General features: G+C 43.6%; 1 protein-coding gene across 1 annotated transcript in view; it reads left to right on the plus strand.

Annotated features, from left to right (window-relative positions):
• LOC106749404 (discoidin domain-containing receptor 2-like) overlaps nt 1-22998 on the plus strand; it is a 191219-nt gene that overhangs the window by 163585 nt on the left and 4636 nt on the right. Inside the window, exons 6-14 of the mRNA XM_014628806.1 lie at nt 2135-2299; nt 4862-4995; nt 8396-8603; nt 9540-9635; nt 17621-17796; nt 18378-18552; nt 20064-20326; nt 20662-20799; nt 22461-22768. Coding sequence (XP_014484292.1) covers nt 2135-2299; nt 4862-4995; nt 8396-8603; nt 9540-9635; nt 17621-17796; nt 18378-18552; nt 20064-20326; nt 20662-20799; nt 22461-22768 — 1663 coding nt within the window. The remainder of the gene's footprint in view (nt 1-2134; nt 2300-4861; nt 4996-8395; nt 8604-9539; nt 9636-17620; nt 17797-18377; nt 18553-20063; nt 20327-20661; nt 20800-22460; nt 22769-22998) is intronic.

A 22998-nucleotide genomic window follows, 5' to 3' on the forward strand; every position in this document is an offset into this window, starting at 1 on the left:
TGCAGTAGCAACGACGGCTTCGCTGCGACAGCAAAATTATTTTTCTCCCTGCGTATATATTCTATAAATTTGCCAGAATTGCGAGCTTCGTTCGCGGCACATTTTATCTGAATATCGAAATCGATGATTCCAGCTTCTATCTGCAGCGACATCGGAATCAATAACCACGATAGCCCGGTTATTTCTACTAATAAACAACTAATAAAATAATAATAAATCGCTAAAAACCGAAACGGATGTTTCCTTTCCCTTGCCGGACGGCTGCGAGGAGCAATATATCTCTAGGCCGTGCTTGTTAGGAATTGCACGTCGCGCCGAAGATCGCTCTAACGATCTCAATGAAAATTCGCAATAATTTTGGGCCGCGCGAGCGGGCAGGGAGATCGCCGGCGGCGATTAGATTAGCGGATTGCCAGATTACAGAGTAGAGCGGCCCCGCGGTAAGAGCAATGTTTCTCACGCGTGCTGAGAGAAGTACAGCGTCTCTTAATGCGTACCTTCAAAAATGGCAGGGAGGTATCGGCGACACATCGCTGAAATGTTCGCCAGTTTACACGAACGATCCTCGCGCACGTGACGAGCGCCGTCGAGCGCGCACGACAGGAGCGGAGCGACGGCTTTGTCGCTCGAGGAGCGAATTAATTTGCCTCGCCGTTTACCCACCTTATCGTTCGCCCATCATCCGCGCCGCGACTGTACAATTTCGAATGTACCCAAGCGCGCACACACACACACACACACACACAGAATCTATATTAATCCAATAACGAACGCGAGATGCATGATTTTTTATAACAACGCGCACCGAGCCAGCAACACGTTTTATCGCGCTTTTTTCGTCCGCTCTTACGTTACGTTATTCTTTTTTCTTCCTTCCCCTCTCTTTCTGATTTTTTTCTTCGCTGAGATTTTCCTCGGCAGCGCGCAGATATCTCGTATCTCGATTAAAAGGACGACCGTTGTATTCGAGAACGAGGTCGGCTTCTTATTTTCATACCGTACGATCGTACACAATTCCCCGATATGTGTGTGTGTGTGTGTGCGTGCGTCGGTCGAGAACGCCACCGGCTGCGGTACAGCCGGGCCCCGCATGGCGACGAGGCGTTACGTTGTTCTAAGTAAAATTATTGCCTCGGCGTCATCCACGTGACACGGAATCAGGCGAAGGTACGTTGACCAAAACTGGCTTGACCGCATCGCGTGACAAACACCGGGCGCCCGCGCGCGCGGTGTACACCGTGAAATATTAAGAGTAGTTAAGCGATTTTGAACACGACATGGGCGAAGTGGGCGCACCGCCATTTTTGCGCTCCCTTATTAATTTTCCCCGGCAACGAAAATTCAGCCGTCCGTCCTCCCTTACGGACGACGTCCGCCTCGACCGCCGCCATCAGCGTCGCCGCTCCGGCCAAGTCGTTTTAATTAATTTTAATTGATTAATTTCAACTAAGCTTCTCCTCTCCCTCTCTCTTTCTCGCTCCTGGTCGCCTTCGGCCGGCGTCTCGCGGCGCGTTATTAAGCGACGCCACTTCATTTTCGAAGTGTTCCCGCGGAACTGGAGCAAAGTGTCGGCCGTTCGCTCGCGGAATACGCTCGCTGAAATTTCGGCTGAAAATGACGAAGCTCTCTGCCCAGCGATTCTTATCTCCGGCAGCAGCGGTAATAATTAGAGAGATCGAGTAATTAGACGATGAGGACAACAACCCGCCACCCCTGCCTCCACCCCCCCCCCTTCTTAACGACGGTCACGCACGACACACGGAGAAAACGGGGAAAAGGAGAGAAGAGCGCAAACGAAACCTCGAAGCGATGGATCCTTTCAGCGCGATTTTCCGCGCGAGAGCGCGAAATACCTCCGTCGAAGTGTCGCTCTCATTTTATATACTTCCGCTCTCCGAATTACCGAAACAACGAAATCATTTAGCCGACGTGGGAGGGCCGGGGGAAAATAAGGGCAGCGAAGGAAGAAAAAGAGCGACAAAACAGAGGTAATGGCGCGAAAGCGCGCGCACGCGCGCGAGCGACGGCGGAAGTTCGTTGGGACGAGTGGGTGTTTTAAAAGAAAACTCCACACTGTCGCGTCGACACACGCAGTGTCTAACTCACAGGCGGGGAACTTTCGTGTGTTTTCCAGGCGGTGTGGTGAGCTACAGCATCCCGGACACCTCGATGCCGGAGCTCAGCGATGTCTCGTACGACGGTAAGAGGCAGGACAACTTGTTGACCGATGGCTTGGGCTGTCTAATCGATGGCGAGGTCGGCGCGGATAATTACAGGCAGGACATGGGAGACGGAAAAGGTAATCCCGTCAGGGTTGGATTCGAGCGTGGAGGCGGCGGGCAGCGCTAAACAGCGCGAAACCGAAGGAGAAACCGCGCCCCGGCGATTCTCGATCCGGCGGTATCGCGCGCTCCGCGCTGCCTCCGTCTCGAAAAAGTCATGTATCTCGTGTCGTCGATCGCACGGAGGGAATATTTTTTCGGGGAAAATGCTCGTGGGCGAACGAAGTGGAGGAATAGCGGCAAAACTAACGTAGGTACGGTAAACAGACATACCCATGTTTCTCGGCTGTGAAATATTGAATCGTGTCGGACGGAACGTGAATTTCGTATACTGTTTAGAGTAGTTCGAGCCGAAGTGGCAGTTTCTGTTTGCATGCGCGTTCGGTTGTGCTATTAGCGTTCGTTTTATTTCTCGTTGCGCTGAGATTTTTGTTGAATTACGTTCTTGCGAATATTGAAATGTCAGGTCAGCTGTAAGTAATTTATTTGACGGTGTTATTTTATAATGTAGGTTTTGAATTTTTTTTTATCTCTCTTTCTCTTTCTCTCCCGTTCGCTTTGGTTCTTTTAATAATATCTATGCTATGTTACTGAATCACGCAAGGAAAGTCAGGGTTAGGTCGTTCTGCCTACCTACATACTTAAATTTACTGGTCTTTTTCAACCGATATTTGTATATCTGAACTTTACTGCAAAATATTATTTTACAATTAAAGCTACCGGTGGTTAACTTTCCTCTGTTTGTTTTGTTTAAGATTTGGAAAAGAAAGGATCATGAGATTCCTTTTCACATGATATAAAGGAGCAATATATAATATAAAATTTGTTTAAGGTTCTAAAACATTTGTAAAATTAATAATAACATATAAATATATATAATTAATGTACAAATAATATAATTTTAATGCTTTTATTTTACTTTTTTGATAATTTCCTATATCTCATGGGTATATCAGTTTCACGGCCTACTTTCTAGAAGTGTTAATCTACAAATATCTTAAAAAATAGTTATTTTCCAAGAAATATATAATAATTTTCATAGGACTGTCATATATTTTGGTAAAGGAGCGTTACTGGCTTATATTCACGCACATAAATTTTAATTTTACATTTTCAATCGAGGATTTTACAGCTTAAAAACAAAGTGGTACGTCGGTTTTGGTGCTTTTCCTCTATCGGATCAATCAGAAAGTTCGGTTCGATGTTCTGAATTCTGCAGTAATAAGTCATTTTTTAGAATAAAGATATTCGAATGCTGAGCCGGAACATTGGCAAAAGATCATAAACGGAGATTATTTGGTTGTTGAATAATTTTTGTCCTCGTTGAACGCGGCAAAGTCAAATGTCTAAATTTGGATCGAACCGTACTTTCTAATGGAACTAATATTATACTATCTTGTCCGGTTGGATTACACTTATATTGTTTGAAACATTCGAAGGATATATGGGATATATCCTTGTACGGTCGGTGTTACGTATGCTGTACCATTCCCTAGACAGAAAGTTATACGATTTTGAACCTTATATATAACGCAAAAAGGTGGAAATCGTAGAAATAAGTCTAGTTATAATAGTAAAGTTGCGATGGCTTTAATTATAATAGTTTCAATTTTATACATACATGTATGAAAGGTTAAATATCATGTAATAATAAAAAGTTTCAATCTAGGAAACGATACATGACGTCGACTATACGTGTGATAGAATTTTATAAAGTTAGATTAAATATATCTGATAGATGCACAAATTAATTGCCGTAATATATTAGAGACTTGTGAGAATTCATCTTATCGTTGATAATTTTGTCAGCTGAGAAAATTCGTCACTTTACAGACGCGAGTTACAGAGTTGCCTGAAAGGTGGTAAAAAATCATGGATATCGATAGCAAATACTAAAACAATCGCTTCGTTATTATAACTTCGCTATTAATAATAAAAATACGCCAAAGACAGGAAAAGAGATATTCGTTTCTTCGAACCGAAAAATCCATTTTTTGAAATATCTATTTCCAAAAATAAATATTTCTATTCCCACAATATCTATTTTCTAAAAACGAATATCTCCGTTTCGGAAATATCTGTGTGCAAAAACAAGATATTTTCGAAATGTCCGGAGATATATATATATCATAATAGTTGAAAGTGCAGCGAGTTCTCGCAAGTGCCTAATATAAATTTTGACTTCAGCACGCATAAATCTCATCGCGCGATACAGCATGATATATTATTCAACGGAAATTCTCCCCGTGTACGCGGCGACTGTATAAAGATCCGTTTGCATTCAAACTGTCCCTTGCTTCAACGAAGAATCCGATTTTCCCCGCTGAGATGTTATTAATTACGTTCCTTTTCATTTCGTCGCGTGACTTCGAAGAGCGCAACGTCGGTTTCCTCTTATTTTTCTTCTTTTTGAATCGGCTCCTGAAAACTTCCTCCTCCGCGTTGGTTGAAGATTAAGCCCGTGAAACTACCGCGCATAAATCTCCGCGATAATTATGTTCGTTTGCGCGCAGCGACCAAGTGCCGCGATTCACGGTATTTTGTTCGATTCGCGTTATTTTCTTGCTCGTTGGTTACAGGCACGGGTTGGGTCGCTTGGCTGCGTGACACCTTCGCCGAGAACTTCGTGGAGCTCATCTTCGAGTTCGAAGCGACGTTAGTCTTCGAGGCGGTGCACATCTATACCAACAATTATTTCTCGCGGGACGTGCAGGTAATCTTCAACTTGCTCCCGCGCGCAACATGTTTCCCGCTTTCCTACAGTTTTTTTTCTCGCGCTGCTCCTCGCAAAGGGAGAAGCAGAGGAAGGAAACCGAACGTTCAACACGACCACACTCGGCAAAATACACACACACACACACACATCGCGCGCTCGATCAAGTTATCCCATATTGATAATTCTAAAACCAACAATCCCGAAAAATGCAATAAAATTCTGAAATTGGTCATTTTAACTCGGCTGTTCTGTTCGGGTCTATTTGACTTGAAATCATTTTTATTTCCCCGTTACTTTTTTATATGGTGAGCGAGCGTTCTGGCATTTCGTAACTTTGTTTCATAGGTTAGTTTCAAATTAATGTTCTTGAGCTATGAAGCAAAGTCGTGAAATGCCAGAACGCTCACTCGAGTCGCATAAAAATGTAATGGGAGAATAAAAATGATTTCTCGTCAAATAGACAAATAAGAACAGAACGACAGGGCTAAAATTATTTGAATTTCCATAAATGCTGCAACAATGCGCGATTCTGCCGATCGATACGAAACCTCGATGTGAATTCTAGGAGGTACATAAAATATGACGTGTCGCATCGAGAAGGAGGGCGACACACAAGCTGACAAATGCAATTTCGAATTAATATTATAAGAACTACACTTTTCAATGAAAAAAAATGTTATATTTGTATTTGCAATATTTACCGCGTGTCGTCCTAATTCGCAATTGGAACCTATTACTTTATTGGGATCTCATCCGCTGTCCGTAAAAAGAACATTTTTCGAATTGCGATATGCGCGCGTCATTTTTCCATGTGACGTGCGATATACGCATCTCAAAGTCTCTAATAGTGGATTAAACGAGAATTGAAAAAAGAAAAGGATAAAAACACGATCTCAACATATATGAAATATTGACGAAGCGATTGAAGACACGACGAAAATTTGGCGGGTACGCTTATCGAAGCCGTTGTTGTGTCGTGCCGGGCTGATGTTGTTAATAAAATTTGTACAGTAATCACACCGTTTTTCGGCGAATTGGATATCCGAACGAGACGAGATCGCGTTGCACGCCGGTGTAAATTCGCACGGAAATGTCAATCAGAAAATCCCAATAATATATCCGCGGAAATAAAAGGGAATATGCGTAACAAGAGAGATTGTGAGAAAGAGAGAGAGAGAGAGAGGGAGGAAGAGGGAGGCAGAGAGAGTAACATTGTCTTCTAATAAAAGAACAGATGTGTTTTATAAACGTCGGATCGTGAATGATGCATTACGAATGACGCGATTAACGATTTACCGATCCGATAGCGGCAGTTATCGCGGCGCGCGGTGTATTTCTTTGATGTCAATGCCCTCGTACGTTCCGATATAGAAGCGGGGTTTTTACCTTTCCATATCAAGGTGTATCGGCCAACAACGTAACAAAAACGAGAGAATGTAACCGCACGATAAAACAGAATAAAAACGGTTTTAACCCACGAGTCTCTATTTTTCCATGGACACGTCAGGGTACATTCTCTCTTTCTCTCTCCCTCTCGCTCTCTCTAATCGCTCTCGCTAAAATATCGTGTGGAAAAATTCGCCGGTTTACCTGCGAAGGTGATACTTAAAAACGGAGTATCGTTAATATTCACTCCGCGGCGCGTAAGACGGGAGAAACCGACGACAACCTTTCTTTCTCTTCCTCTCGTGTTCCATTTTCCGCGAAAATATCCCGCGATATTTTTCTCCAAAATAACCCGCCTTCTTGTTCAACCTGTGATCTTTAAAAGGAATATATATCGTTGCATTCGCGGTGGCGGCGACGATGAAATTGCGAGATCGATAGTATCTCGCGTTCGCACCGAGTCCAGAGGAGTAGAATCAGAGAAGCGTGATCTCTGTGGTAACTTATCATCGAATGAAGAAGAGGACGAGGAAAAGGAGAGGAAGAAAAGCACTCGGATGTGTATCGCGAGACTGTATCCGACTCTTGTCTTCTTCTTCTTCCTCCACTTCTTCTTCATTTTCCCCTTTTCCTCCTCTCTTTTCGGCCACGCTTTTCCCGTTACCTTCGGAGTAGAGTATCGACCACGCCATTATTAATTTTTCTCTCGTTTCGATTTCGGCGCGGATACGGCACATGTATAAACATAAACACACACACACACACACACACACACACATGTCCCGGAGTTAATTTCTCAGCGGCCAACGTCCCGTTTACAGGACACTTTCTTTTTATTGATGGAAATTATTGAATCACAATGTGAGACGATAACTATTGTCATTTTGAATATCTTCCCAAGTGCGAGAGAAGGAAAAAAATTTATCTAGCAGAAATCTTTTACGTTATTATCAATGGTCATCACTTGAACATCTTCTGTATAAATGTAAACTCCTTTCATTTTCATCCGATCGTTAATAAAATATTATTATTTTTCGGAGATATTCAAGGTGATAATACATTGAAAAAAAACCTAAAATATGAGAAGTATTTATTAGATGATTATTAATAGAAGAATAACATTATGACCACCCATTTTATACAATAACTTTATCAACAATCAATATTTCAAATTGAATATTGAACGATTACACTCGTCTAAATGTTGTTCGATTGATTTTAGCCCCAAAGTTAATGAAATATTTATTACTTAAGATGTTAATTATGGAAATAGCGATACCGTATAACGGGCTGAAGAAAAACAGGGGTGATAACGTGGCCCCGAAATATATAAAATAGATTTACAAAATTGGTCTTGTTTAAAATAACACAAAAAGTTTCGTTACAAAATTATATATGTATTCAAAATAAATTCTTAAAAGGAATAACAATGAATATAAACGTGAATTTTTAACATAGACGTTGACGTTGACTTACTCGTCTGAAGATACCTGTGAAAGAAAGACAGCAATGCAATGTAGTCAGAAACGCAGCGGTGAACTGCAGATTAAAATTGACTTATCATATAACTTACTTCGACATGAAAACTTTCTTCTCTAATATATTTGCTTACACCAAGATACGTATTTTTAAACTGAGAAAATCTGTTTTCAAATGATAACATTTAACCTGCAACTTTTCACGAAGGCAATGATTTATTCTATTCAAATGAAAGAATTTGAATTTCGAATAAATATATTATCAGCGCCCATCGAATGGACACTTTTCATTTTATAGACGCTTTTCCTCTCAATAGAGTTACTGCTCCTCCTATAATCCCCCCTCTATTCTTACATTCTCCACCGCCTGATTCCCTCCTCACCCTGTTCCCTGCCTCTGCCTTCGATAAAAGTATTTCCCACGCGCTAATCCGCACCCTCGGGGAAATAAGCGATTACAAAAACGCGTCCGCGCGCGACACAATCACGGCGACGGTCGTTAACGCGTCTCTGAGTCTCCGCTCGCGCCGCAGGTATTCTCGAGGGCGGACGTCTGGTTCAGCACCGACGGCGAGAGCTACGAGGACGAGCCGTTGCCTTACTCCTACATACCGGACCTGGTGCTGGAGAACGCCCGGAACGTCTCGATCGGTCTCCACGGGCGACGCGGCCGCCTGCTCAAGCTGCACCTGTACTTCGCCGCGCGATGGATCATAATCAGCGAAGTGATGTTTGACGCGAGTGAGCCTCCCCGCGTCTCTCCTCCCCCGGCGATAATAATTTTCTTCCGGTCGGCCCCTCCCCGACCACGCGTCACTCTCTATCTCACCCTCCGTCTTTCTTTCCCGCCCTCTCCTCTTTCTTCCCGTCAGCTTCTTGCGGCGTCATCGACCGCGGGAAACAATTTGTCACGTTCTTCTGGATTTTCCGCGGGCTTTCTTCGGACACACGCGCCTCACCCCGCCGGCGACCTACATACTGACCCGGGGACGGCGACGTGGAGGGCCGAGCGCGCGCTCACTTAACCGTAATTCGCGGATCGCGGACGCTTCGAGGAATCTTGTAATGAACGAAGTTATAATGCCTCCGCCAGGATTATCCCGCTCTCCACCGTGCATTCCCCCCCTCCCGACGACGACGGCTTCAATTACCTTTTTAATAACCGCCGCGTGTTCTTGTATCTCGAGCACCCACGCCCGTATTTCCCCAATTTCACCGCGCTAATGACCGTTTGAGTTAACGACGTCGACACGGCGCGCGCGCGCTTCGCGATAATTCCATTGAATTTTCGCGGATGTGCGCGAAATGCGTAATTCTCCGCTACGCCGGGAGAGCGGCGTAAAAATGTTTTATCGTCCTACCCCGCGTTTCCTACGCGATAATAGAAATAACGGTGTTTTATTCATTTCTATCCGAGGCTCTTGATACCCGCGTTGCCGGCGCGATTAACGAGTGACCTCGAGTGACGCTGGCATTTTTCTTTCTCTCTCTCTCTCTCTTTCTCTCTCTTTCACTTTTCTGCTCTTCGCACGAATCTCAAAGAGCGGATAGGTACCGCGCCCTTTCACCGTGCCGATGATCCTCGCCTTTATCCGCTCTCATCGTCGCGAATCCCCACGCGAGTCTCACGGCATTCGCCATGGATTCTAATTAGCTACAGCTATTTTCCGCTTTCAGCGAATCCCTACGAAAACACCACGGAAGAGGCGGCGTCCGAGTTCAGCAACCGGGAAATTCCAGTCAACCCCGAAGTGGATCTCAACTTACAAACGAGTAAGTAACTCGCCGGCGAGAGGGAGGGAGGGAGAGAGAGAAAGAGAGAAAGCAAGAGTGGCATTTAATTCGTATCAATCTCGTTCTAATTAAGCGCCGGGCACTAGAAACTTTTCATTTCTCGTACCGCATGTCTCTGAGTAAACGACTCCAGATTCGCGAGGGAGAAGGAAAGAAAGAGAGAGAGAGAGAGAGAGAGGGAGGGAGAGAGAAAGAGAGCACTTCGTGCATTCGATATTTCGCGTTTTATTCGCGCGCTCGTCAACGACGTTTCTCGCGTACACAGTTGGGCAGTGATCGTTTATTCGTGCTTATTTCGAGATTTCGCTCCACGTTGTCTCCGAATTTGCACCGACGTAGGTGTCACTAATTAATTTCGTCCTTAATCATTGGCTCACGATGAATAATTGCGCGATCGACCGCGGGTGAGAGCGATCATTTATTGACAATTCGCCGGCGCTTTCATCGTTCGTAACACAACGTACACACGCACACGTACGTCAATTTTACCATTGACTTCGTATCCACCGGGGAAGTTAACAGCGTTTAGAAATTCGAACCGATTTAATTGGTTTAATCGATCTCTCCGTAAGGTAATCCGACGAGAATAACGCGTTTCACGTGGCAAATGAGTTCAATTATTTTGCGATGTTACGCGGCGATACGTTGCCGATACGTTTGCTCCGTTGAAACGTCGCTGTGTGTTTGACCTCGCGTACCAGAATTCGAGCTACTTTTCCTTGTCTTTATTATTTGTTGCGTTACGTTGATTCACGCCGAGGTGAAAACACCGTCGGTTGAGATTCTGATTTCAATGCTGGAGCATCAAGTTCCGACGTATCAGAGTCGGTCTAAAAATTCCCAATCAAATTAGACTCAATCGCTTTTAATAGGATCAATTATTTGTTAATCAAATGATTCTCGTTGTTATCTATAATTTTCCATCAACGTGCAATATGTATACACAGGAAACTACCATTCTGCTGCTAATAAAAACGATTACTCCGTTTCCACTTGCCAATTTAAGTAATGGTTATTTTCAGCAAAGAATATTTTCGCGATGATAGTCTGAAAATATAGTTTTCACAAATTGTAGAGAAGCTCATTGCCACATATTGAAAAGAAGAATCTATGTTCTCTCTTTTCAGGAATATTATAAAACTTTCACGATGAAAAGTTGAATTTAAATAATTGGTTAATTTAAATAATCCGATTTTTATTTTAATTTAATATCTTTGATTGAAATACTAAACCTATTAAGACTTGAAATATATTTCGGGTAAATTCGATATCATGATGAACTTCTGTTATATTTGCCAGATACATAAACTCATGAAATATTCAAAACAAATAACATTTACCTGTATAAAGTATGCATTTTTCTGTGAGTACATGGAAAAATATAATTTACTGGCCCAGCAAAAATTATGCTATCGCAACAAAATCTGTCACTTACTATACGAGCAATAAAACGATTTGTTAAGAATACCGATTGTCGTTACCTGAACTATTTTGTTCAATCTACAAATTATATTTTGCTGTAAGAACACATTAATAAATGTAGAAATATACTATTCCGTTTTAGCAACAAGTTAACGTGTCTTAAGGACAAAATTCACTCAGCAGAACATTTTCTCCCCTGGCAGCAAAATTGCGCCTGCTCTAATTATGGACAACTCGCTAATTTCGTAATATCAACTAAAGTTGTGCAGAGCATGGCTCTAATGACGTTCAATCAAAACGCAACGTTTCAATTAAACATGTAAATATCAGTTGCTTTCTAGTTATACGCTATTACACTTATGCATGGGTTCTTACTTGCCCTATCTTAAAACTTTATATCAACAAAGTTTTAACATCGTCGCAACGAACGCAATAACGACCGCTATAACGTTTCGCTAGAAATTAATTTTTCTCCGTGTAGGTGTTATCAAAGAATTTATCATTATTGTAATCTGACATGTCGCTGTCATACATTACACGTATGTAACGTCATCCACCGAAAATCAAGCTGAAGTTTCCGACTGGCTTGACGAATCTATCTTATCGAGGCTCCTCGAGTGCGAGAACGTAGTCGTTCGCTTCGGGGCGCTACGATGTTTATGACTAACGTCGTTAGAGCGAAACGAAGCTGTTTTTCTTTACCACGTAGATGCGATTAGGAAAAAGTCATTGTCCGCCGTCCGAGGAGTAGGAGGAGGAAAAGAAGAAGACGGCCCCGTCGCGCACTTTATAATTCGCGCAGCAACTTCCTCGTAACGTAAACAATTAGTCGGGTTAAGAAGGGCAGCGCCGTTGAGGCCGGGGGGGGNAGAAAAGTGAGGTCGACTCCGCGGGCGTAATTACGTATATCTGATAGTTTGTGCCGAGACAACAAATCCTACGGCGCGTTTTCCGGGCCGTGGCGCAAGCCAGGAGCACGCATTTTCCGCCTGAACCATCGGACGTAAACAAAGGGAGAATTGCTTATCCGGATGAAAAATTAAAAACCGCGAGCGAGCGAGAAAGAGATAAAATGGGGAAGTCCACGGTGTATCGACAGGAATATTACGCGCAGACGGTGTGTACACAATGCGATGTATAAATACTCTACGGGGATATATTACAAGTATTTTTAATCGGAGCACGCTAGTGACACACTCGCACGTACGCGGCCGAGTTTTTAATCTAGCACCGCGGACTTCCGATAAGACAAACGAACGAACGAAACGAGCGGACAATCGCATTAGCTCTTGAGCGCGCGCCGCCCGAAACGTATGATAAAGGTGCGCGGAGCGCGTCAAGCGTTCCAACAAAAATGCAAAAAAAAAGGTAACAATTTGTCACCCGAATAGATAGAGAGAAGCGCCGGCTGCACAGAGAGAGAGAGAGAGAGAAAGAAAGCGGGAAATTACGGTACGAAGAGGGGCGAGAATAAAAAAATGGGAAAAAACTCATAGCGCGCCATCGCGGAGACAGAACACGAAAAGAGAGAGAGAGAGAGAAAGGAGGAGCGGTGAGGAGAGTGCGAGGAGGGGGAAGATACAGATAACAGGAAGTGCGGTGGATAAATGAGAACGTGGTGTAGGAGGAGGACGCCGAGAAGAATGCTCGACCGCGGCATAATTACGGCTCCTCTGATACACCCAACACCGCGAATGCGAATCCTGCCTCCTCCTACTCCCCCCCCCCCTCTCCCCTTCTTTACTCGCAGTCCACCTTTGCAACACACTGTCGAAAAAAATAGACCGAGCACCTTGCCGGTGCGCCGTTATAAATAAAGGAACGCGCGCGCGGTTCCGCAAATAAAACAGCCGCGAAATCGTCCACCGCCGTCGCCGCGAACGCAGCAGCAGCAGCACGCGCGTTCCCCAAGTCGAAAAAAGATGGCACGGCGGGCGAGAGAAGGGAGCGAGCAAAGGGTGAAAAAGGAAGTGGCGGCTGGTAAAAACAACATGTAAACCGGGCGTCCGCTTTACGGTGGTCTGAATTCAAAAGGACGCGCCCGAGGTACCCGCTAATATAGTTTTTGCATACGCGCGCACGCGACAATTTTTTTGCGCGCGCAGACTCGCCGGTCGGGAGAGCCGGAAGAAAGAGAAAGAGAGAGAGAGAGGGGGAGGGGGGAGAACGGCACTTTCATGATTCAAGCGCCGATATCCGTGCGATCGATTATGCGGATTAGTCGACGTCTGATTCGACATCGCGGCGGAGACAGGATTAAAGTTGCAGGAGAAAGAAAGAAAGAAAGAAGAAAGAGAGGGAGAGAGAGAGAGAGAGAGAGAGAGAGAGAGAATAAAAAGGGGACAATGAAATGGGGCAATCAAGGGCGGAAAAATTATAAGGAGGAAAGAAGAGGGAAGAAGGGAGAGAGAGAGAGAGAGAGAGAGAAAATTCGACTTCTCATATAATTACATATCTCTAATGGAGCGCGCGAATGGCGAACCCTTTATCTTCATTCCCTCTTGATTACAGATATTTTCTCCGGTTAGTTGCAAATAAAGACGTAGAGGCGCGCGTGTTCGAGAAAATAAAGAGAGCTGGAGACACGCGCGCGCGAATATCGCGAATTCGTTCGAAATTCTCAAACTCCGCCATCCGCGCTTCGCTTGTCGTCGTATTTTTGTTATCGCTAATAATCATTTGCATCCGCGCGAATATTAACTAAAGTGGCTTTACCTATTACGGTAATATCACATCGCATTCGCGAGAGCGTGCGCTCTTTAAAAATTTGAGGATAAAAGAAATACGCGCTGAAAAAGCAAACTTTGTCGCTCGCTCTCTCTCTCTCTCTCTCTCTCTCCCTTTCTCTCTCCCTCTTTCGCATCCCTTCATCCGGCATTTTTACTTTATTTTTATGACAAGTTGAGCGGTTGCTGAAAAAAGGCAAGCAGTCGGCGTACGTACGCGACCTCTTTAAAATTCGCGACGCATGCGCGTGCAAATAGGGTTAAATAAGATAAATAAATAAATACACTCCCCGACATACAGAAAGGGAAACAGGGAGAAAGAGGGAGTAAGCGACTCGAATTTAATTGCGCCCGGTCGGAAATGGCGTTCTAAAAATCCCATCGGGCCAATACGGGCGCCGTTCGGAATCCGCTAAATACGCTTCAATGCGGGGCTACGAATAAAGCAACGATAAGCCGAATAATATGCCGCGGCCCGATTGGACCCCCTCCCAAAAAGAGAAAGAAAGAATAGAAAAGTAGAACGAACGCACGGATGTGCAGGCGATCAACGTGTGACACGTTGTTGCGAGAGAAAACAGAGCCAGAAATTGTGTGATAAAAGAGGCAAGTGAAATGGATGAAGAGGGGGCGAGGGTCGAGAGCGGGTAATAATAACAGGCTCAAATGCTATACGCGCACATAATGCCGGGGACTCCGCGACCACAGTTTTATCTCCTAATGCCGTTAGCCGTTGCTCCCTCAAAAACAAAGGACAGATCCGCGGAAAAGAAGCGAGAGTAACCCACGGAAAATACAGGGGAGAGAACGGGGGGGGGGGGGCGCATATCTCGAGTAAAAGTGTATCTAGTCGGCCTGAGTCAATGCTAGTAGCTAACTAGTACAGATCAGATTAAATTCGCCAGCTTGTTACTAATTCGTTACCGGCTGATTATTCGCTAAAAATATAGAATCGATCTTGTGATCCAGCCGTTTTTTCTTACATTACATATCAAACATAATAAAATATATTGCACTGTATATTCTAAAGTATATAATCTAGCTTTCGTATATTCGCCATTACTCATAGTAGAAAATTTTGTCTTAACATTATATTTGCGTACCTTTCAACGCATATTTGTGTACTTTTTCAGATTCCCCGTGTTAAAATAACGTAAAACTTCAGTAGACCGTTTTTAACAGAAAATATTTTGCTGTGTAATATTTAGAAATGAGATAGCAAGTGAAAATTGGGAGTACGTTATTTCGTAAAAATCTTCCAAAAATCCGAAGTGAGTGTTGCGTTAATGTCTGGCAACTAATTATTTTTCTAGTAGATTTTTCATCTCGTTACCGTAATTTCGTTTGTTTAAACATCAGCTAACTTATTTCTAGCCGTTATGTTGTCACCGGGAGAAATGAGCGTTACATTACCGGCTAGTAACGACGTTAGGTGCAAATTTACTACCTCGTGGTTAGACCCTCACGAGGTCCAATTTCTAGTAGGAGTGAGAATAGGAATTAACCTGCAGAATAACATCCGCGATCTTGACATCGAAGTAACATCATGGGTCTCTCGGACCTATATCATGAAAGAAATTATAAGGATTATAGTTTTTTGCATATTTTTTTGGTCTTTTATGATTTATTATGACCAACTTTTATTTATTGTCTTTGTAGACTAGTTGCTGCAAGGAAACGAGCTATCTCATTGGATTAGGTTAATAATAGCAATGGTCACACGGACCAAACTTGTTTCTAAATAATAAAGGAATAAAAGTGGGGTATTGCATAAAACGACGAAGAGGGGGCCGAAAGAAGAGAAACGCGTGTAGATGTCATACGCCTAACACGTTAATGTTGGGATCACGAGCATTTCTTCCGGGCGATTGTTTTTCCCTGCGCATTTTCCGCGTCACGATAAAGAGGAAGCGTCGCTTGGAACGCAGATTCCCCCGTCGCGCGCAATGACGATTCCCGCGGCTCTTTTCCGCCGCGAATTAAGCGAACGAGAGAGTCGTCGTCGTCATCGTTACCGTTGCCGTCGGCCGACGCGATTTTCCGGCCGACCGGTCGACCTTATTCCCGCGCTTGATCGAAGAAAAGTCCGGCCGTTGTCGTCGTCGAGCCGATCTCGATCGTCACGCGAGCCCAGCCCTCTCGACGAACTTATTTATTTCCATCGTCGGGGAAAAAGACCGCGGTAATACCGCCGCGTAGCTTCGAGGCATTTGGCACGGACAGCGTACGACGAGGGATAAGCGCGGTTTTTGCAATGCGAATCGATAACGCCGAGTTACGAGGAGAGAAAGGGCGCACGAGTGAGTGAGCGAGCGGGCGGACAGAAGGAGAAATAGACACCGAATCTCAGCCACGTTTTCTACGGTCGATGAAACGCTTCTCTCGCGAATTTCAGGAAGGACTCCCCTCAAATTTCAGTCGTCGGCTTTGAGAAAGCTGTACCGTGGATCTAGGATGCTAGAATGCCAGAATGGGAAATTTGCCCGGCTGCTTCGGCGACAGAGCCTGCTGTACCGCGCATAGAAATTTCCCCGGATTTTCCCACGTACAGTCGGCATGATGTGCCATCCCCTAAACGGAGAGTTACACGATTTTTAGCCTCACACACATTGAAAATCGCAGAAGTAATTCTAGTTATAATGGCTTTAATTATAATAGTTTCAGCTTTATGTGTACATGCTGAAAAGCTGAAAATTGTGTAATATTAACCTAGGGAGAATGGTACAGCATTCATGACGCCGACTGTACAGGATAGATCCGATTAGAATACCCGAAGTTGTTTCAAAATAGGCTATCCCACTACGATATCAATTGGAGATCCCATTTTCACCCCAAACATGGGATGAAGCCTCTTTTCCGCGATGCTGATTGACTGTACGCCGCAGCTGGCTTCGTGCCGCCTGCGACTGTCATCGCCAGAATCGAGTGATAGTTCGATCGAATATCAGATTAAGATGTTAATAAATTGGGTTATATTTTTAACGTCGCTATGCTTAATAGCGCACGTGTAGCGCGTATGCATTTGTAAAATGTAAATACTTAATATTTCGTATATTTTGTTCTTTTTTATTCCGTACTTTGTTCGTATTCTAGTGTAAAATGGAAACCATCCGGACAGCGTATATTTCTAAAAGATGTCTTAAGAATATCCAAAAAATATCATATTTTTTGGACATCTTTAAGATATCTTTTAGAAATTTGTACCGTCTGGAAAAAATCTTTGAAAAATTATTGGAGGTGAGACCAAATAGAATCTGTTTGTTTGCCACTTATAACGTATTTGATTTGCTCACTCGACTTAACAGCGTTCCACTAATCGTTATCAGTAGAAGAGACCGGGATAAGCTGGTTAATCAAATATTCCTGCTATTTTCTAACAGATTACAGAATCAAGCAAGCAGATATTTCAAATGTGTTAAAGATAGTTATGAAATCTCTATTTATTCGATTCTGCAATGTATTCGAAAACAACAGAAATAATTAATTAGCCAACTAGTCCCAGTCTCCTCCACCGAAATCTATATTTGATATTACGCATATTATAGACTTTAGTATTCGCAGCCATTATTAAGCCGCTGTTAAATCAAGTCGAGTCAGTAAATCGAATACGCTATTAGAAAATCATATGTTTGAAACATTACACTTCTCATCAGAACTTGCATAGATTTCTCAACTGGAATCCATCGTTATTTCGGGAAATCGTATTGCTACCCAATTGGATCCCAAGAAATTTTTTATACGGGACATCGTCGGGTCCGACACGGTGGACTTAACGACGATATCGCGTATTCCGTGTGTCCCTATAAATCTGTATAGTTACAGCGCCGGGAGATGGTCAGGAATACCTGGAAGTGCTGATCGGTGTGCTCACTGCCATTATACTGCTGCTTCTATTGGTCTTCTTCATTATTTTATTCCTGAACCGGCGGCAGAAATTACAAAGCTCGCCAACGGTGTTGAAAAATCCGTTTGGCTTCGCCATCAATATGAAGGTATGAAATCGAGGTGTTTTATGCGACAAGAACGAGATTGCCAGTTCTTGCAAGAAAGTTAATGAAAAAATGTATCAAATGAAAATTTTGTTAAATTTTAATAGCGCTGTGATGATCATCGGTGACTTTGACGAATTATGATAAATCATGTTTCATTAAAAGTCACATATCAAGTATAATTAATTACATCTGAAAAATCGGTTGTACGGCCAATAGAGAGCCGATGAAACAAAATGATATATATATATATATATGCATCTTAAATTAAATTTATTTACAATATCTTTAATAATTCAACCATCAATTAAGCCTACGTATAATCAATAAAGATCAACGCAGCAATCAATGTGTTAAATTATTTCGATGACTCAGTTTCATTTTAAAATTTGTCTTCGAAAATTATCGTAACATAGCTGTTAAAATGCGTATCGAGAATCCATGATTCCTCATAATTCTTCGTGTTCGTGTCTCATCACAAGTCGATATTCCTTTAAAGAAACGACGAAGCAATTTTGCACGTGCCTACGGTGTTAATTATCGTCGAGAAATAAAGAACGGCAAATTCCTTGCTCTTTTTACAGGGTCTCTTACTGAATTTGACGCCTGGCGGCATGCTGACGGCGGAAACCGCCAATCACGTATCTCCGGACATACCGGAAGACGTGAGCATGCACGAGTCGCTCACGATGGAACAGTTTAACTCGCCGCTCGTCAGCCCTCAATACAAGTCCACGTATGCGATCGTAGCGAGCTCCGGTGAGTAGGTGTCGACACGTTCTCGAAAGAGGACGGTCAACCCAGGGCAGGTATCGTGAAACTATTTGCCGACGAGGTAAAAGTGAAGATACCATCAGCCTTGTCGAGTTTGGCGCACACGGAAAATGTTAATGATTAATAATCTCCCGTCGGTAAATTTTGCGTCGGATTAACGTGGATGATAACTGCAGAATTGCAGTTTTACGAAAATATCTAACGTACTTCTTTATAGGTCAGTATACATAGTGACAAAACATTAAGATGGTTGTAAATTATAAAATTAATGCTTCATTATGTTCTAAATGTCCAAGTATTTACATCGGACGGCTGAAATGGTCGATAATGTCATCCTCTTCTTTGATTATCTCCGCGACCCTTCAGGCCCTTTCAGTGCCCATGAATATTTACCGAAGGATGATGACCTTTTAATAATACAGTCGGTGTCGTATACACTGTATCATTTCCCTAGATAAAAGTTACACGATTTTGAATCTTACACTTAACGCATAAAATTGAAAATTGCAGAAGCAACTTCAGTTATAACGATAGTATTATAATCATAATATATTATAGTTTTATAATTATATAGTAATTTTCGATCTTACGTATACATTTTGAAGACTAAAAATCGTATAATGATAAAAAATGACAATCCAGGGAATGGTGCAGCATATATGACGCGAATTATATCTCGTCAGTCGGAAAGATTTCCGATCGGTATCGTTCAATTTCCTAGATTCCTATCGTGTTTTCCAAAGAAAACGGAATTATTCCGGTCAGAAATCTTCTCGAATACTTTCACAATATCTCCCTTGTGCTCGTATTCTGTAACTGTTAACGACAGCGCCGTTATCGTTACTTTGTCGTTGCACAGCTTTTTTTACATTACATTTGCGCAACGATAACGGAACTGTCGTTAAAAGTTCCAGAAAATAGGCCTATTACAAAATTGTTCGAAAAAGTTTCCGATTAGAGTCGTTTAATTATTTCCTAGATTCCCACTAAGCAAATCACAGACTGTGCGCAGGTTGACAGTAAATTCGAGCTGACACGCAATCCGAGCAGATTGGCAGCAGAAACCGCGCATTTTTCACGGCAGTTTGGCAACGTAATCAGATAGAACAGATTCTGTATTGGATTTGCCTTCCTGGCATCAAGAACTTGTTGCAGGCTCTGCTCAGAATTTACGCATAGAATTTGTCCGGCTATTTAGGTTCCTACCGTGTTTCCTAGGGAAAGCAGAATTATGCCATTCGGAAACCGATTTCCGAGTAGTTTCACGATATCCGCTCCGAGCACCTATCATTCAACCGCTCGGAAAAGCTCCCGATCGGAATCGTGCAATTATTCCCTAGAGTCCAGTCCTGTTTTCCAAGGGAAACGGAACTACGTCGGTAACCGATTTCCGAAATAATTTCACAATCGTCCCTGGAGCTCTGGACGCTACGAGCGAGCGATTCGAAGACGCGAGGCTCGCGAGCGGGTGGCTAAAATCGCGATCGTCTTTCCAGAATCCCCGAAGGATTTCCAGAACATAGAAATACCGGAAGAGAGCGTGCGACTGGACGCGCGGCCGGAGTCTACGGTCGGCCCGTCCAGCTGCTCCTCATCGCCGACCAACTCGCCGGCTCGTCATTCCCAGCACTACAGGACCCTTCAAAGTTACAGCAGTCCAACTAGGAAACTCAATATCGCGGTTACGCCCAATCACCAAAGGGATGTCGATCAGGTTCACTCGAAGCGCTGGCACACAGCGCCAAAGGAGAAGCACAAGGTACATATTAGTTGTACAATTTGACGGTACATTTGACTGATTGCGCGCGGCCAAAGGCGAAAGTACGAGCGGCGTTACGCTGACGTTCCCCCTGCGAGAACCGAAAACCAAACTTGCGCGCGCGCTACTTCAAACTCACTCGACTTCGGCCCGATGGCGAAGCCATCGTAATTTCTACGCGCTCTACTACTGCATTCGCGAGAGAATTTATTTTAGAAGAGACAGACAGACGTACACGCACACAAAGAGAAACAGAGAGAGAGAGAGAGAGAGGAGGGAGCGGGGGGAGAAACGCAACGGCGACGATATAACGAGAATGCGCGTCTCATTTGCAGATACCAGCGCCTGTCGTCAGTTGGAACATCGCACCTAGTATGAACAAGCCGTACAAATGCAAGGAAATAGAGCCGACCAATATACCACGACAGTGCCTGCGAACGACGGAGAAACTCGGCTCGCGGAACGTAGGAGAGGTGCGGACGATACACTGTTAACGATACACTGTTCGTGAGAGCGCACGTGACCATGAAAATCGCACGTAACAGAAACGCGTTACGCGACGAGCGCGAATACGGCACCACCTTAACCCGTCCGTCGCGCTCGAGCGAGGATTCGCGCTCTCTAAATCTCCTCGGGTGAAATTTCGGCCGTTGAGTACGGTGACGGTCACATCCGAAGAGCCGAATGACTTTTCACTGGGTTAAACGCCCTCCGTTGTCAGTTGCGGGCATTTTTTATCTTCGAAGTCGAAGGGTCCGATGTGAGTCGGGTTCTCATTCAGAGGTACAGATTCGAATTTTTCAGCTGAATTTCGCGCTGCACCTGTGATTCGACTGGATAAATTCAGATCTAACTCTAAATTCGAATCGGAGTATCTCACTGGGGGCAAGTTTAATTAATGATTATTGATGAGAGTCTAAGAAATCCACCGTAAGTTGGAATTGGGCATTGATTTCGAATTCGCGATATTCGCAAACGAGTGAATTCTCGCTCGTTTCGAGATTTCAACGTAAAAAATTTAGAGAGTACAAAGTACGATTAGTTTCGAAAGATGTGCAATTCGTGTCCGGAAGATCAGTTGCAGAGTCAATAGAAAGCCGATAGGACTCGAAATTCGCTCTAATTGATTGAATCATTCGCTCGTGTGGATTAAAAATCCATCCGAAATTTGAGTTAGACGTTAACTCTCGTGATTTCAAATGATGATATATTTTTATCATTGCTTTGAATGAATATTCATTCGTTTTGAAATTTTTCAATTTCGAAAAATTTAGAACGCATCCACTTCCCTAAGCCGTATCCGAATGAGACTCAAGCGCTAATTTGAACAATTTGACACTACCGTATCAACGTTCAAACGACAGTCCACGCTTGAAGAATACGCTGGAAAAAATACGCCCGCACCGTAGCGACGGATCGCTCGTACTTAATCGCGGGCGGCGTGCGGGTGGTGGCGAAACGCAATTTACATATTTATCTCGTCGGCACACATACGTAACATTCGACAATGCTAATATGTACATGTTTGTTGTGTTAATACTTTGAAACTTCGATATGTACAGTAACGCGCGCGCGTATGATCAGCCGAACATCGACGTACCGCTGTTTATCGTATCCGCTCATCGGCAACTCGTCATTCTTAACTCGACACCGAAAATCAATCCAATTAACAGCGAATCGCGCTCGTAAGATTTTCTCGTGAACATGCATTTTCCAAAAAAATGAAAAGCGCGCTGAAATCCGCCGGGAGTGACACAATTTTTCGGAAAATCGTCATCCGGAAATTCGAACGCTAAAACAATGTCGCGAAATACAACTCTTTCGAGGTACTGAAGAATACAATGGCTTGGAAAAATAACAACAACGGAATCAGCGCAACGAGGCGACCGGCTGAAAAATTATTATTATTTTTATTATTTCGTAAAAACTGTATTTTTTCAGCTGTATTATTTTTCAGTAGAGACTGCTTCGTATTGATTTTGGTGTTGCGATATTTCGGAAAACTTGCATCTCAGCAAATTATTTTCCTCCTTTTGCATTTGAAAATTTTGTTTTTTCGGGACATCGTATGTGTTCATGGATTTTTCCTTTTCTTTTTTTTTTATTAGACGAGTTCCGAACTGTTATTTTACAGGCTATAATATGCGAAGCGGTGGGTCTGGACGAGGTCGTGTCTGACGCTCCCCGACTAGTCGTCGCGCGTGTACCTCTGTGCACCAGCGACATTCGAACTAACAACGCGGTCGACCAGATGAGGGAGGTGCGATTCCTGTCGTGCCTGTCCGACCCGAACGTGGCGCGAGTTCTGGGGGTGTGCACGGTCGAGCCGGTGCCATGGACGATCATCGAGTACACCGAGCTCGGTGATCTCGCTCATTACCTGCAGTACAGTGTACCGCTCACGGGAACGCTCAGGCCGAATTGCAACTTGAAAGCTCTCAGGTAACATCTCCCGCAGAGCAATCACTTTCACCTTTTCAGGAATCAATTATTTCAGATCGGAAGAAAATCATTTAAATCTAAAATGACAGAAATATGACGCACGGAAAAAAGAATTAGCTCCTACCAGCTGAAAACCAACTCCCACGGGTAACAATTATCTGTCCATATAATACAATTGAAATTTAGTTAATTCAGCTGATTGTTTTCACCCTGTACCTAGTTTTTAGCTC

Source organism: Dinoponera quadriceps, unplaced genomic scaffold (assembly GCF_001313825.1).
Source record: "Dinoponera quadriceps isolate SergipeBrazil2010 unplaced genomic scaffold, ASM131382v1 scaffold3386, whole genome shotgun sequence".
In the NCBI taxonomy this organism is placed as follows: domain Eukaryota; kingdom Metazoa; phylum Arthropoda; class Insecta; order Hymenoptera; family Formicidae; genus Dinoponera; species Dinoponera quadriceps.